This window comes from Chelonoidis abingdonii, chromosome 9 (genome assembly GCF_003597395.2).
Source record: "Chelonoidis abingdonii isolate Lonesome George chromosome 9, CheloAbing_2.0, whole genome shotgun sequence".
Taxonomy (NCBI): Eukaryota; Metazoa; Chordata; order Testudines; family Testudinidae; genus Chelonoidis; species Chelonoidis abingdonii.
Window position 1 is genome coordinate 82,457,881 of NC_133777.1, and position 15,746 is coordinate 82,473,626.

At 46.6% G+C, this 15,746-nt stretch overlaps 1 protein-coding gene across 4 annotated transcripts in view; it reads right to left on the bottom strand.

Annotated features, from left to right (window-relative positions):
• The window catches only part of ITGA11 (integrin subunit alpha 11), a 171,952-nt gene that overhangs the window by 65,590 nt on the left and 90,616 nt on the right, over positions 1-15,746 (bottom strand). For all 4 annotated transcript variants that reach the window (XM_032764367.2, XM_032764362.2, XM_032764364.2 and 1 more), the window contains exons 14-16: positions 9,095-9,298; positions 6,168-6,298; positions 3,813-3,979 (exon numbers count right to left, since the gene is read on the bottom strand). In XM_032764367.2, the coding sequence (XP_032620258.1) occupies positions 3,813-3,979; positions 6,168-6,298; positions 9,095-9,298 (502 nt within the window). The remainder of the gene's footprint in view (positions 1-3,812; positions 3,980-6,167; positions 6,299-9,094; positions 9,299-15,746) is intronic.

The following is a 15,746-nucleotide window of genomic DNA, read 5'->3' on the forward strand; positions in this document are numbered from 1 at the left end:
TGTTCCCGTGATAACCACGCAAGACGACGTGTTTATTACGCCTGCAGACATTGCCAGGTGTGGGGTGTGGCGCGCAGCAAAATGCAATGATTTTGCAGAGACGCTGTTGGAGTAATGGTAGTGTAGTCTCCTTGCCATTACACCTCCTCCCGCCCTACCATGACCATCGTCATTTGTAGTGCTCCTGCTACCGTTACTGTTGTCAATCACACCGCTGTTGTATCCTTGTAGTTTAATTTTTCAATAGCGCACTTTGGCAATTTCCTAGTTCTTTACACGAGAGTCACTGATAAAGAGATTTGTCTCACGCATACAGGCGCGTATAACATCTGCGTATCTGCACGTAAGGTTCAATGGCAGGAATACTTGAGCATTATGAAACTGCCTCGCCACTTCTGTAAACAAATTGACTTGTTTAACGCCGATTCAGGTAGCTGGACACGTGGAAAGCAGGAAATGTTCACTGTAAAGCTCTCGGGGATATTTCACTCTTTGACCGGCATCCGCATCCGAGTTGGAATTGCGGACCATAGAGGTCAGTGGTGCACTGTCCTGCCGTACGCAATAATAGGGCAGGAGTGTAACAGAGTATTCCAGTGACCTAATTCGAACACAGATGCTCAGGTGGTGAGTAGTTCTTCACAAGGGGTTGCCCCCATAGCAAAAGAAAAGCGCACCCCGGTTGCTTTCCTCCTCCCGCAACTTCCCTGCGGTAAGCCATTCATTTCCTCCCCGTTTGTGTCATGAAGTATTAGGAATACCAGAATAAGAAACAAGGACTTGTTAGTGAGAGAAAGATGTCGGGGGGAGGCACTTGGAAGTGCTTCTCCGGTGCTATGACAGTCCAGCAGGAATGGACTCTATTTTTAGATACCATAAGGGAGGAATGGAACTCATTTGCATAGACGACGTTAATCCCAATGTGATTGCAAAACTTTGAGCCAAGTTTCAATAGATTAGCTGTGTTATAGCCATTCTGTCCTATCTAACTGCTACGGGTAGCCAATTGTTGGGCCCTCGGATAGTATGGAGCATGTTAGGCGGTTCCCTGGCATGTGGGCAGTAGCCATCTTTTGTTCGCCCAAGAACCTATTACCAACCAGGAGAGGATGAGCGGATACTGTCCCCCTCCTCGTCATGTGCGTAGCATCCCGGCGTCTACCCATAGCTCAGCATCTCATCACAATAGTGGTTGAACATAGAAAGTGTCACAGGCAAATGATTTTTTACCCTTTTTTTTCACGTTGTGGAGGGGGGGAAAGGAAACTGAGGAAGCTGTTCCTGAAACCACCCAAGACACTGTGTTTGCCTACAGACATTGGGAGCCTGCCAATAATGCAAATAATTTTTATAGATGCTGTGGACTGTGGGATAGCTGGAGTCCTCAGTACCCCCTCCCTCCCTTCATGAGCGTCCATTTGAGTCTCTGGCTTCCCGTACACTTGTCAACGCGCAGCGCTGTGGTATCCTGCAGTTTTTATTCAAACGGTTGGCTTTCGTGTTCGTAACGGCTGATACAACAGATTTGTCTCCCACACAGCGATCAGACCTAATATCCGTACGGTCCATGCTGGAGCTCTTTTTGGATTTGAGACTGCATCGCTAGCCGTGCTGATCAGAGCTCCACGCTGGACAAGCAGGAAATGCAATTCAAAAGTCGCGGGCTTTTCCTGTTTACCTGCACGCTGCATCCGAGATTCAGATTTGCTGTCCCAAGAGCGGTCAGCACTTGCAGCACTCTGGCGTGCGCGATGTCCCGGAGAGGCCAATAACGTCGATTTCCGTCCACACGAACCCTAATCCGAGTTATCACTATCGATTTTAGCGCTACTCCTCTCGTTTGGGAGGAGTTCCGAAATCGATTTAAGGAGGCGGTTAACTCGATATTAAGGACGACGTCGTGTGAACGGATACAGCGTTAAATCGGTATATCAGCCATTAAACCGATTTAAAGTCGCAGTGTAGACCTGGCCTAAGATATTCAGAATTCAACTTCTTTCTTCTTTTGTTTCCTTTGTCCCTCAGCAGCACTGTACTTCTGAGCGATAACCCTCTGCATCTCCTCTGCCTTCTAACACATTTCCGTGTCACCCTCTTCTGCAAGCTCTAAAATGACAGGGTGAGTTACACACAGGATATCAGCCTTGAGCATTATAGGGGAAAATCCTGGCCCTGGTGAAATCAGTGGGAATTTTGCCATTGTCTTCACTGGGGACATGGTTTCACTTATAACATAAGCCCTGGTCATAGCATTTTACTATACATTGCTGGGGGATTATTATAGGCCATGCTGCTTTTGCTTCCTCTTTGTTCTAGCTGAGTCATGGGTATCCTGTGTGTAGACTCCAGGTCAGAGCAGCGTGCAGTGTTTTAAAGCCAAGCAGGATCGACTGGCTCATAACGGCTCTTTGTGATATTAGCCAAGTATGTAGGCATATGGCCCACAGATGTACTGTGTGGATGCAAGACCAAGGCAGCAAACTCCCACACACAGACTGTACGAGAACCATGACAATTCCCACAGTCCATGGTTGGGAGGGCTCCCTTTTTAAACCAGGCTGTCTCAGAACACAGCAGTAGCCAGGGTGAGAGACTGAACACTGCAGCCTAGTCGGCCTTGCTTCGGGATCTTTACAAAGCTCAGAGCAGAGGTCAATCCTGAAGGAATTTGACTACCCTCAGAACAAGCGCTGGCACAGCGCCTCCTGCTGGTTGCCTCGGGAATTAGCTCAATTCCAGCTCTCGGAGCGCCCTCTGCTGGCTGGTGTCTCGCCTGCCTCAGGCCCCTGTGTCTCTCCCAGACCCCGGTGCCTTTTACCTCAGGGTTCTGCCCTAGCAGTACTCCCCACTCCGGTCTCCGCTCCCAGGGGAACCCCCAACCCTCTACACCCACCTTGCCTGAGTGGCTACTGCCAGTCACCCTGTAGCCCCCATTCTCTGGGGCAGACTGCAGTCTGTCATGGCCACTTATCACTGGCACAGGGATCAGACCAGCTGCCTCTGCCTATCCCCGGGCTGCACCTCTGCAGACCCAGTGCCTGCTTAGGCCTTACCCAAGGCCTCAGCCTGAGGAGTTGCCAGGCTGGAGCTCCCCAGCTCCTTTTGTCTTTCCCCAGCCCTGCTCTGTGTCAAGTACCCTCGGTTCCCAGGCAGCCAGGCCCTTCCTACTCCAAGGCTGGAGTGAGACTGTCCCACCTCCTCCCTTAGCCCTTTTATCAGGGCCTGCTGTGCCCTGATGAGGTGTGGTCCGCTTCCCCAGTCAGCCTCCCAGGAGTGGCGTAGCTGCCCCGCTACACACAGGACCTACACGGGTTTGTGTGGACTGTCGGAAACAAGAGCCCCTCTGGTCACCTAATATTCTGATTTCCACTGTTTTCTAATGGCAAAGCTTGGACTTTGCAAGTCCCTGCACAGTGCAGAGGAGGAACTGCAAGACTTTGCACTCCAGTGGAGGGGTGCGCAGAGGTTACACCTAGACGCTATTAGGGTGACATATTAGGTGGAGCCCCCTGCACTGAGTAGTGGTAGTCTACAGGGCCTGGCACATCTCCTCCATTACTTGCCAGTGTGAAGGTAGAAAAGGGGTGGGGCCTGGGTCGAGAACGGGCCATGTCAGATGAGGCTAAGCACATGCGTTTAATGCTACCCTGCACCTAACAAGCTCTTAGCTCATTTTCCTCTCCACCTCCACTCCTGCTACTAGACAGGAACAGCTTGGCAGTGCTCTTACCAATGCAGGCCAGGTAAAGACAAATTAAAAGGTCGATTCTCACAAGAGCAAAGGCGAAATCAGACCGGGAGCCTTCGCTTACCCACACTTGCTGTCTGAAAATGAGTGGAGAGGAAGACTGGAGTGAAGCAAACAAATGCAGACATGCAGGTGGCATCCTTCCCATTTCGCTTGCAGTCTTTGTTAAAGATGTTGATTTTGGATGGTTCAAACCTAATGCTGGCATTGACCTGGACAACACTGCGGGACCTAGGGTGGGAACAAGGTGCACGAGTTATACCGCAGTGCTGTGGCTCGTCTTTGGACACCTAAGCGGGTGTCTATACATAGGTTTTGCAGGGCTCTCCCTGGATGAAATGTAAAGCATCCCATCCAGAGGCAGATTAAGGTTTTGTGCGGCCCTGGGACAGAGCAAGTAGGGGGGTGCCCTCCCTGCACCTTCCACCTGTAGTCCTGCCCCCATTCTGCCCCTTCTGCCTGCGGCCCTTCCCATGGCTCCACACCGTTCTGCTCCTTTCCCCCCCAGCCCCGCCCCTGTTCCACCCACCGTCCTGCCCCATTCCGCCCCCCTCACTGTGGCCTCCTATTTGCTCATTCTTCTCCCCACCCCTGGTAGCCCCAGACCAGAAAAGCTCTGTCCAGCACCCTGCCAGGGCCCAGGAGCCACAGCAGGGAGTAAGAGCTCTCCTAGCCTGAGGCTGTGGCAGGAACCAGGGCTCCTCCAGTCCTGGGGCCGCAGCCAGGGTTTGTGGGGTGGGGCTCACCCCACCATCTGGCGCTTCTGCTGGGGAGTGGAGTTGTAGTGCTGGGGCTTCCCCCACCTGCCCAGTGCTGCTGCTGGGGAGTGGTGTGGGGTTGGGGCACAGGGACTTCCGCTGCACCCCTGCATAGCCTAATCCACACCAGCCTCCTCCTGCCTACATGTGACACCCCACATAGCTGCAGCAACCCCCTTTCATAGTGCCACCCTCCTTAACACAGACAGTCCAAGGAGGAGACTGAGGAAAAAGGCACTGGCAGGAAATTCAGAACTTGAAGAGGATCAAGTGATGAACTAGAACCAGGAGAGGAGGATAAGTGACCAGGAGAACAGCAAGGAATGAGAGTGCTCTGCAGGGCTGTGTCACATGGGTCAGGTGTACTTGCAGGACACCTAACTAACCATGGCCTCAGATGACAACATACATGGCACAGACTGTAGGCCACTATTGTACAGTGATCAGTCTTCAACTGGGATTTGGGAGAGGAAATAACTGCAGACGGGTAGGTGAAGAATAACGCAAATGAATGTACAGCCAAGTTCTCCTCTGCAATCATAGATCATAAGGGTTGGAAGGGACCTCAGGAGAACATCTAGTCCAACCCCCTACTCAAAGCAGGACCAGTCTCCAAATGGCCCCCCTCAAGGATTGAACTCACAACCCTGTGTTTAGCAGGCCAATGCTGAAACCACTGAGCTATGGCTTCTATGCTCAGAACTGAGAGGAGAATTTGGTCCTCTGCAAGTGGGTAGCACTTTTCAGGACAGATCCCCAGGTGGTGTAAATCTGGTGTAGCTCCACTGAGCTGTGCTAATTGACATCAGCTGAGAGTCTGTCCTCCTGCCTTCAAGGTGCTTTCCAAACATTCATTAATGCTTTGATGTATTAATTTATGAATTAAATAAAACCAAGAGAGCTTTGGGAAACAACATGAAGTTTGGTTTTTGGTTGAAACTCCTGGGGAATTAATTATGAAATTCAGTGATGTTCTGACACCTTTTCATGCACAGCTACATTTCCAATACCATTCTATAGAAATGGTCCAGAACCCTGCTGCTTCTCAGTATATTTAGGCTTGGAAGAATTAGATGTTTATTGGTAAGTGTTGATTTCACTGTACACACACACAAACCAACAATGAAAAAATCTTTCCGTCAATAATAACTGAAATTTACAGATATGCAAAGTAAGAAAAATGCTGCTTGAGAACTTACTAAAATTTGATTGAAGTACGTTTCCTTTGTATATTTTGACATGTGATATTGACAATTTGTGGTTTAATGATTATAAAGCTTTAACTTTTTGAATCCTAATGATTACTGTCACTGCATAATTATTGTCTGACCCGCCTCTATAATTTCCCACCACTATGAAAATTTAAATAGATAACAATAAAAAATGCTGACAACCCATAATTTTGCACAACTGTAATACATTTGAAATGATAAAAATACAATAAATAAATAAATAAATACGGATATCTGTCAAAATCACACACACAAAAAATCTAATTCTCCAAGCCTAAGTATATTGGATCATTGTTGTAGAGTACTACAGGGCTTTTTAAGGGTATAATATCGGTCATATTTTTGGAGAATCAGTTGTTCCCCTAAATGACAACATATTTCAATGAACTTTGGTGAGAGGGCAGTTAAAAACCCGGATGCACAACCTACCATAAGAGCACAGCACTTCCGAGAGAGCCAACTGCTAGGTCTATGAGGCCATCTTCATTTAGATCTAGTTGTCCATGGATACTGCATCCAAAATACATCAGGCCTGGAAGAAGGTCTGCAGCTGCTATTCTCTGAAATGCACAAAATGAAATCCACTCTCATTTCTAGCATGAGTCATCCATTACTATTATCATTATTTTATGCTCTTGTGCCTTGTGACTCATGAGACAAGCTGGCGTTTTCCTCTCCGTCTGTCTAATGCCACGGTTCTTGACAGCCATACAACATATCCAGACCACTAAAGCCTTCTTTCTCAAATCATTGTCTCTGCACTCTGTTGGCCAGTCCTTTGTAACACGTCACCATTGATTACTTTGTCCCACTAGCGGACACCAAGTATTCTTCACAGATATCTCTGGTGGAATGTGTTAAGTTTCCTGAACTGAGTAGTGTGATACCATCTGAATGGAGTCTTCTACATCCAGCCCTTCTCATTTCGCTCACTACAGCAATACTAATATTGAACCAGTCATTTCTCTGACTTCTTGACTCTGTTTCCCAGTGGTTCTTGCATTCCAGTACCCTATTCTAGCTTGGGTTTCAGCTGTTAGGATCTCTTGTTTCAGGCAATAAACTCCCTTGTGGGTTTGGTGCACCACCTCCAGACCTCCATTCAGACTCATATGTTGGGAATCTAGCATGAATGGCAGTGTGTAAAGGTGAAAGTATGCTTGTGAGCATGAATGTGTGTGTGAAAACATAAGTGTGAGCACATGTATGCATTTGTATGTGGGAACATGCACGAACATGTGTGTGGGGGCATGGGTGTGAGTATATGTGCATGAAGATGGGCATACATGGGTGTGAATGCACATAAACTCACTTGCCGGTGCAAGAGAACGAGCCTGTGCCTATGTCAGTCAGGCCTTAGTCTCTAACACACAGAGCTCACATCTCTACAAAACAGACTACCTTCTTTCTTTCTGACAAGTCAGTGGATCTAGAAATTAAAGTTTGATCTGTGGAGTAACCACGCTTACGTGCTGCGTTCGGTCGAGATCATTGAACTAACCATTGGCTTTAGAGCATTCAGAGGTACGTGAGTCACTTTCAAATGACTGAAGAAAAAGAAATTTACATAATTTGTTGGGAAAACAGCACATTTGCTTTTGAGTGGCATCACTCTCAGAACTTTCCACTAGAAATAGTGTAAGTGGACGGCGGTACCATTTTTCCTAGCTCTTGAGGATGGTTCTGCTGAGGATTTGAAGAACAGGTTGGAGGTTTTTAATGAACAAATTGAACACCTGTCAGAGATGGTTTAGATCTACTTGAAACCTGTCTTGGGGCAGTGGGATGGGCTAGATGATCTCCTGACGTCCCCTCCCTCCCCCGACATTTCTATGATTCTGTTTCATTTACAAAACCAGTCCCACCGTATGAAGCTCTAAAAAATCCCATTCCTTTTCGATACATCTTTCATATCTTGTGTGTTTCAGCATGGAAATGTGAAGGAAATATCTTGGAACCAGTTTTACAGTCACATTATGGAACAATTAAACAGCGAGTGTGAAATCCTGGCCCACTGAAGCAATGCCAAAACTCCCTTTGACTTCAATGGGGCCAGGATTTTCCCTCCCAGATTTTGTCATTGGAGATATATTTTATACTGGAGCCTGCTGAGCGACTTTAAGAAGAACAATCTGGGCAAAAGAAGATCCTCTGATTAATTAGTGACTCATGGAAAGAACAAGCTAACTTCCAAACACAGAAAATACTGCTTAGCTAAGCAAAAGCATTACAAGTGCTAATAGAGATAGCAGATGTTCGGAGATGCAATAGTTCATGTTCTTGATTATGGCAGCTTCTTTCTGAAAAGTAGGCTTGCCAATGACCTCTGACGTACTTTACCTTGCTTAATAATTCACAGGCTGTGCCTGCACTACACCCCAATGTCAGCATCACAGTGAAAAGCAAGCTGCGTCCACACTGTGATGTGTTAGTCATAGACTCTGGCAGTGGGGAGATGCCAGAGCCTTGCACTGTGGCGAGGAAAAGGAAAGACTCTGCTAGCGGGGAGGCAGCGGGACACTGTACTGGTAAAGATAGCAATGTAGCCAGGAAGGCGCAGCTTGGGTGAGCAGAGAGCAGTGCAGGATATGTGCTCAGGTATAGCTCACAATGCCTCACCATCTAAACTGCTACACCAGTGCTAGGGGCGCTACGCACTTATGTGCACTACACACCACCAAATGAAGCTTCCAGTGTAGACACACATTAAAAGTAGTGGGGAGAGTTCCATTTTAATTCACTCACTGATTTCTGGTAACACAATAAGAACATAAGAACGCCCATACTGGGTCAGACCAAAGGTCTTGCTAGCCCAGTATCCTGTCTTCCAACAGTGGCCAGGTGCCAGGTGCCCCAGAGGGAATGAACAGAACAGGGAATCACCAGGTGATCCACCCCCTGTCCCCATTCCCTGATTCTGGCAAAGAGAGTCTAGAGACACCATCACTGCCCATGAGATGGCATCAGGAGTAGATCTTGCCCAGGATAGGTTGACCAAGGGAGGATATGACACTACTATCTCTTGCCATTTCTCACTTTCAGGAACACAAAAAATGTTAGCCCTCTCCTGTTGGTAAAGTCTCTATGTGAGACTCAAGGGTGAAATAAATGGATATGGAAAAAACGCGTAGTCAGAGATGAATTGAGATCACTTCTGGCTTGTGAACATCTGAGGCACTATTACCTCAGAAATGATGTCAAATTTCCACAAACTATTCCAAACTGTACTTTCCCCCTTTTCAGGGCCTCATTCTTATTTACGCTAAATATATCACTTTAAAGGGCCCTAAAGTGGGAGAAAATTACAATTCTTGGAATTCGCTGGTGGGGAAATCCTGAGACAAGGGAAACCATACCTGTTTATACATCTTCAGGAGGTTTTCTTTGAAGCCATGGAAGATATATATTGCTCCTTGGTGGTCATCTTCCAAAGGAGCACCAATGACAACATCGTTGTAGGAGTCTTGATTCAGATCGCGGACAGAGGCAATGCAAGAGCCAAATCTAGAATTCTGGTAGCTCTGCAAATCTTTCAGAGCTCCGTTGAAAACAAACCGGTCCTTCAAAGGGGAAGGAGAAACAGCAATGAAGACAAAGGAATAAAAAAATCCCAAATCATGAGACAACCAATCAACCAACTTTCTAAAATCCCACAGAACAAACAACTCTCCTTCCCCAAACCTAAATAGTGATTGTACTCCAAAAAGGGAGAAGACTAAGGGCTTTGCTATTGCTATTGACTTCATGTGGAAGGACAGGCAGCAGTATAAAAGCCTTAGGAAAATAGAAAGAATGGTTCAATGGTTAGAGCTGTAGCCCAAGACTTGGGAGACACGTGTTCAATTTTCTGCTCTCTCACAGACTTTCTATGTGACCTTGGACAAGTCACTTTGCTGCCCTGAGCCTCAGGCCTGGTCTACACTACGCGTTTAAATCGATTTAAAGAGTGTTAAATCGATTTAACTTACCCGTCCACACTACAACGCCCTTTATATCGATATAAAGGGCTCTTTAAATCGATTTCTGTACTCCACCCCGACGAGAGGAGTAGCGCTAAATTCGATATTAACATATCGGATTACGGTTAGTGTGGATGGAAATCGACGTTATTGGCCTCCGGGAAGTATCCCACAGTGCACCACTGACCGCTCTGGACAGCAATCTGAACTCGGATGCAGCGGGCAGGTAAACAGGAAAAGCCCCGCGAACTTTGAATTACATTTCCTGTTTGCCCAGCGTGGAGCTCTGATCAGCACGGGTGGCGATGCAGTCTCAAATCCAAAAAGAGCTCCAGCATGGACCGTACGGGAGATACTAGATCTGATCGCTGTATGGGGAGACAAATCTGTTGTATCAGAGCTCCGTTACAGAACACGAAATGCCAAAGCATTTGAAAAAAAATCTCCAGGATACACAGCGCTGCGTGACAAGCGTAACGGGAAGCCAGAGACTCAAAGGACGCTCATGGATGGAGGGGTACTGAGGACTCCAGCTATCCCACAGTCCACAAGCAGTCTCTGAAAAGTATTGCATTCTTGGCTGAGCTCCAATGTCTGTAGGTTCAAACACAGTGTCTGGCGTGGTTCAGGAATAGCTCCTCAGTTTTTCCCCCCCCCCCCCACCATGAAAAGAAAAGGGAAAGAAATCATTTTCTTGACTTCTTTCAATGTCACCCTATGTGTACTGAATGCTGCTGGTAGACGCGATGCTGCAGCAGTGAAGAGCAGTATCCGCTCTCTCTCCCCTCCCCGGTGGTAGACGGTTTGCAATATGACTGATATCTGTGTCGCCATCAGCCCCCGTGAGCTCTGGCTGGCCTCAGGTGATGCTGGCCGGGGGTGCCTGGGTAAAAATGGGAATGACTCCAGTTACTCCCAGTAGATGGTACAGAACGGCTGGTAACGTCTTCATCATAGCAACTGGGGGGCTGAGCTTCATCAGCCCCCTCCCTTTCCTGTGTAAAGAAAAGATTCTGTACTGCCTGGACTGTCATAGCCCTGGGAGGCTGCCTCCCCTTCATTTTATCTCACTAACAAGTCTCTGTTTCTTATTCCTGCATTCTTTATAACTTCATGACACAAATAGGGGGGGGGACACTGCCAAGGTTAGCCCAGGAAGGTTGGCTGATACCCTGCCACACTACAACGCCCTTTATATCGATATAAATGGTTTTTAAATCGATTTTCCTGTACTCCACCCCGACGAGGGAGTAGCGCTAAATTCATATTAATGATCGGATTACGAGTAGTGTGGATGAAATCGACGTTATGGCGCTCCGGGAAGTATCCCACAGTGCACCACTGACCGCTTCTGGACAGCAATCTGGAACTCGGATGCAGCGGGCAGTAAACAGGAAAAGCCCCGCGAACTTTTGATTACATTTCTGTTTGCCCAGCGTGGACTCTGATCAACACGGGTGGCAATGCAATTTCAAATCCAAAAGCTCCAGCATGGACCGTACGGAGATACTAGATCTGATCGCTGTATGGGAGACAAATTTCTGTTGTATCAGACTCCGTTACAGAACACGAAATGCCAAAGATTTGAAAAAAAAATCTCCAGATACACAGCGCTGCGTGACAAGCCGTAACGGGAAGTCAGAGACTCAATGAAGGATTGTCAGCTGATGTTTTCCCAGAGGAAGGAATGACTGACGACATTTACTCAGAACCACCCGCGACAATAATGATTCAACCCAGAATTCCAAGGGGTGGGGGAGACTGGGGGAACTATGGGATAGCTACGGAAGAGCTACCCACAATACAACGCTTCAGAAATCAACATTAGCCTCGGACCATGGACACACAATGCTGAATTACTGTGCCTAGTGTGGCCGCATGAAATCGAATTTATAATATCAGTTTTATAAAACCGATTTTAGCTAATTCGATATTATGCCATAGTGTAGACGTGGCCTCAGTTCTCCATCTGTTAAATGGGGATAATAGCAGGAGTGGTGTGAAGTGAAAAGATAGAAATGAGCGGGGCCATGTACATACCTAAGCTAGGAGAGAAAGAAAGTACCACAGAGATTGCTGCACACTGTAACTGAGAACACCAAGCATTATGGACTCCTGGCCAGAACAGAGTATCAAGACCCCTGGATTCTTTTTCTGGCCCAGCCAAACATTGGCTTTATCATCTTGGTAAGCCACTTGGATTCTTTCTACCTCAGCCTACTAATCTGTAAATTAGGGGCAAAATCACTTACCTTCTTCACAAGGGTGTTGTAAAGCTTAATTCATTAATATCTGTCTGGTGCTTTGAGATCTTTAGGTGGAAGGGATCTGGACATACACATATTATTCTGTGCCTATATGGCTGTAAAATCTGCTATCTTGAAGCAAACTCTGCACCCTGCTCTGCTGTGGGAGGGATGCAGTATTTTAGAAGCCTGGGCATATCCTCACCCACTGTGTACAGCAGAGCCCCACATGCTGGGGGCTCATTTCATCACTGGGCACTGTGGTTTTGGGGGGGACAGGGTGGGGTTGGGGATTCCACAACTGGGCAGATCCCTGGATGTTGCAGCTTGTGAGGCTGGGGCGAAACATGTGAGCAGAGGCCAGCTCCAGCTCTGAACGTTTTTGCATTTCATTGCAAATTCAAAACAGGTGCTGTGGCCATCAAATTTCGGAGCAACAATGAGCCCATTTCATGGAAAACTGCACCGTGAACACAAGCAGTGTTGCCAAATGGCTGATTTCATTAACGTTCCCCAAAAATAAAAAAAACAAGTGCACAAAACCAAGTCAAGAAAATTGTGTGAATATTTCGGCTGAAATTTCCCCTGCAATTTCACAGAGCCTCACTTGTCAGATTAATTCTGTTTATTTACCTGGCATCATTACTATTATTTCAGTTTTAGGACCCATTGCTGTGGCCACTAGCAACGCTGTTTGCTTTAAAAAAGGAAATCAACTGGCCATATTGCACAAACCTTTATCAAACAACCCAACCTAACCTGCCACGTCTCAGCCCAGAGCCAAGGGAACATGGGCCCAACGGGTGAGCCTTGACTGGGTCTTGAAAACCGGCTACTTCAGGCATTTGATGGAGAGTGAGAGGGAGCTACTTCAGTTGCCAGGAACCCTCCCATCGGTAATGCCCAAGCTCCAATTTTCAAGAGTTAAAATCTAGGGACAGCGCCTCTGTTTATAGTCTTCATGGAGCAGGAAGTGCACAACATTTTTTTTGGGAGGCAAGGGCATTTGTTACAAAATCTTCCTAACCAATTATTTACTGGCTTCCTTATGTCACACAGCAAAAGCAAACTGAGACCAAAGGGAGTTTTTCAAGGGTTGTTGTAACTTTCCTCCTGGAGGTTACCAGAAGTCACCACGAATATGCGACACTTACTGCTAATCCTAGTTTTGGGTTATGGATATAATGCAACATTTGCTACTGTGCGTCTCTGAACAGAAATCGTCAGCTTTCACGCTAAAAGGTGTATATCTTTTCCTTAACAGCGCTTCCCTGTTTACTGTATTCAAGACAGTACTCAGTGCCAATGTGGGAGATCCAATTTTACCACTGCATTGTCAATAAAAACCAGACTGAGCTTACAGCTTTTTTCAGCACTGCCAAGATTTAAAATCTCGTGAAAGCTACAAGGATGTCCAAGAAAGAGGAGGAGGAGAAGGAATGTCTCTTCCTTTCTATGGAGACTATTTTTGGTCATTACCTCAGAGAGTTTGGAATCCTAGCGGAAATCATAACAGAGGTAGTGCAATCTGCAAACAATTTCCCCAACAAGGAAGACAGCATAATTCTGAAATGTTATTAGAGAAGCCTTTCCCACAACGAATCAACAAGGAACCAGCAAATGCCACTGCAAAGGCTCACATTGATGTTTTTTTTCCCTTTCTCATTCAATTATATGCTTGAATAATTGGATAAAAGGTTTGCTTGAGATTGTGAAACATCCATTGCTATAGGCAAAGTTCTGCAGCCAAATACACATGTGGAAGAGCAGCACACAGCCTCCGAGATGCTAAGCGTCCCCAGAGAGATGCTGAGTGCCCTCAATTGCCAGCATCGGGGCATTTATATTTTTCTCTCAGGCACTTAGCACCAGGTGATACCAGAGCCCTAATGCCCAAAAGCTCTGACCTAGCACCAACTACTTTCTTATAAATGATGAGAAGGCTCAGTCCCTACCCCCTAGCCCACACCATTGCAATCTTTGAGCATGTCCTGCACTTTACAGACTCAGGCTAAGACTGAATAGGCTCTTATGGAAAGTCCCATAATATTTAAAAGGTTCTACAGAAACAAAATGGGATTTAAGTCTAGAAGTATGGAGTCTGTACAGAATATGATCCTTTCTCTAGCTGGTTGGAAACTTTGTTACCATCTGAACAATCCTATGGCTTCCACTGCAGGCATATTATTTTCGGTTAAAATCTATAGGATGATTTAAAAGAAGAAAAGAAAACTTTTCATTCTTTATTGGATTCTGTAGGGCTTTTCCATAAGGGCAGGGCAGCAACCTTTGAGAGGCACCAGGACTCTGGGAACAGGAAAATGCTGACAAGGCAAAAGAAACGCTGTCCATGTTCCATGGGACCATCCTTGAGGCACTGGGAGCAGGAGATAGTCTGGCCAGAAGACCTTGTTCCCCAGGGTCCTGATATAAAACCCACTGAAGAAATGGGAGTTGTCATAAACAGATAAGAAAAGTTAATAGCACAGAAGTACTTTATATCTCTTTTGACTGTAAAGGGTTAACCAGTTCAGTGAGCCTGGCTGTCACCTGACCAGAGAACCAATCAGGGGACAGGATACTTTCAAATCTGGAGGGAGGGAAGTTCTGTGTGTGCTGTGAGTTGTGGTTGTTGTATCACTTGGGGCTTCAGAGTGACAGACGTGCAGGTTTCTCTCCAATCTCTCCAACAGGCTCTTATCAGTTCGAACAGTGAGTACTAGGAAACAAGGCGAGTTAGGCTTATGTGTGTTTTCTTCTTTGCAAATGTGCATTTGCTGGAAGGAGTTTAATTGGGTATTTGCCTGGGAGGAGTTCAAATTTGTATTTTTGCTGAAAGGATTTTTAATTTGGTACCTGTATACTTATGGCGGGAGGTTCCCAGTGCCTATAGCTGAAAGACCCTGTACCTAATCCATCTTAAATTTACAAAAGATAATTTTTCTCTCTTTAATTAAAAGTTCTTTTGTTTAGAACCTGAGTGTTTTTATTTCGGTGAGACCCCAGGGACGGGGTCTGGATTCACCAGGGAATTGGTGGGGAGAAAGGAGGGAAGGGGAAGAGAGGCTAATTTCTCTCTTGTTAGGATCACGTCTCTCTCAGGAGAGTCTGGAGGGGGAAGAGAAGGAGGGGGGAGGTGCATTTTCCACTCTGTTTGTGATTCAAGATTTGATCACAGTGATCTTCCAGGGAAGACCCAGGATGGGAATCTGGGAGAGGGAACGGTGGGGGAAAGGGTGCTTTTTTCCTTGGGTTAAGATCCAGAGGGTCTGGGTCTTGGGGGTCCCCGGGCAAGGTTTTGGGGGGACCAGAGTGTACCAGGCACTGGAATTCCTGGTTGGTGGCAGCTCTACAGGTTCTAAGCTGGTAATTAGCTTAGAGGAATTCATGCTGGTACCCCATCTTTTGGACGCTAAGGTTCAGAGTGGGGAATTGTACCATGACAGGAGTCTTTCTCTGGATTAAAATGGGGTTTTGATCAGGACCCAGAAGACCATCCCCAGAGTGTGAGCTGGACAAAGGGGCCAGTAGCCAGAAGATACGTTTTCCCAAAGGGAAAGGTAATCCAACTTCTAGTATTGCCTTCCCCAAGGTCTGTGAATATGTTCGGAATGAGAGTGGTTGAAAGGGACCCTGGGACAATGCAGCTGCATTTTAGTATGGTCTAGATTCCCTTCGCTGGCATCAGAAAACCAGGACGGTTTATAAACAAGGAAAAGAGACAAACTCGCTCAAAGTCTAGTAGCAGACACAGCTGAGAAGAGCTTTCAAGTTCTGTGTCTCCTTTGGATTGTGACAAAAGA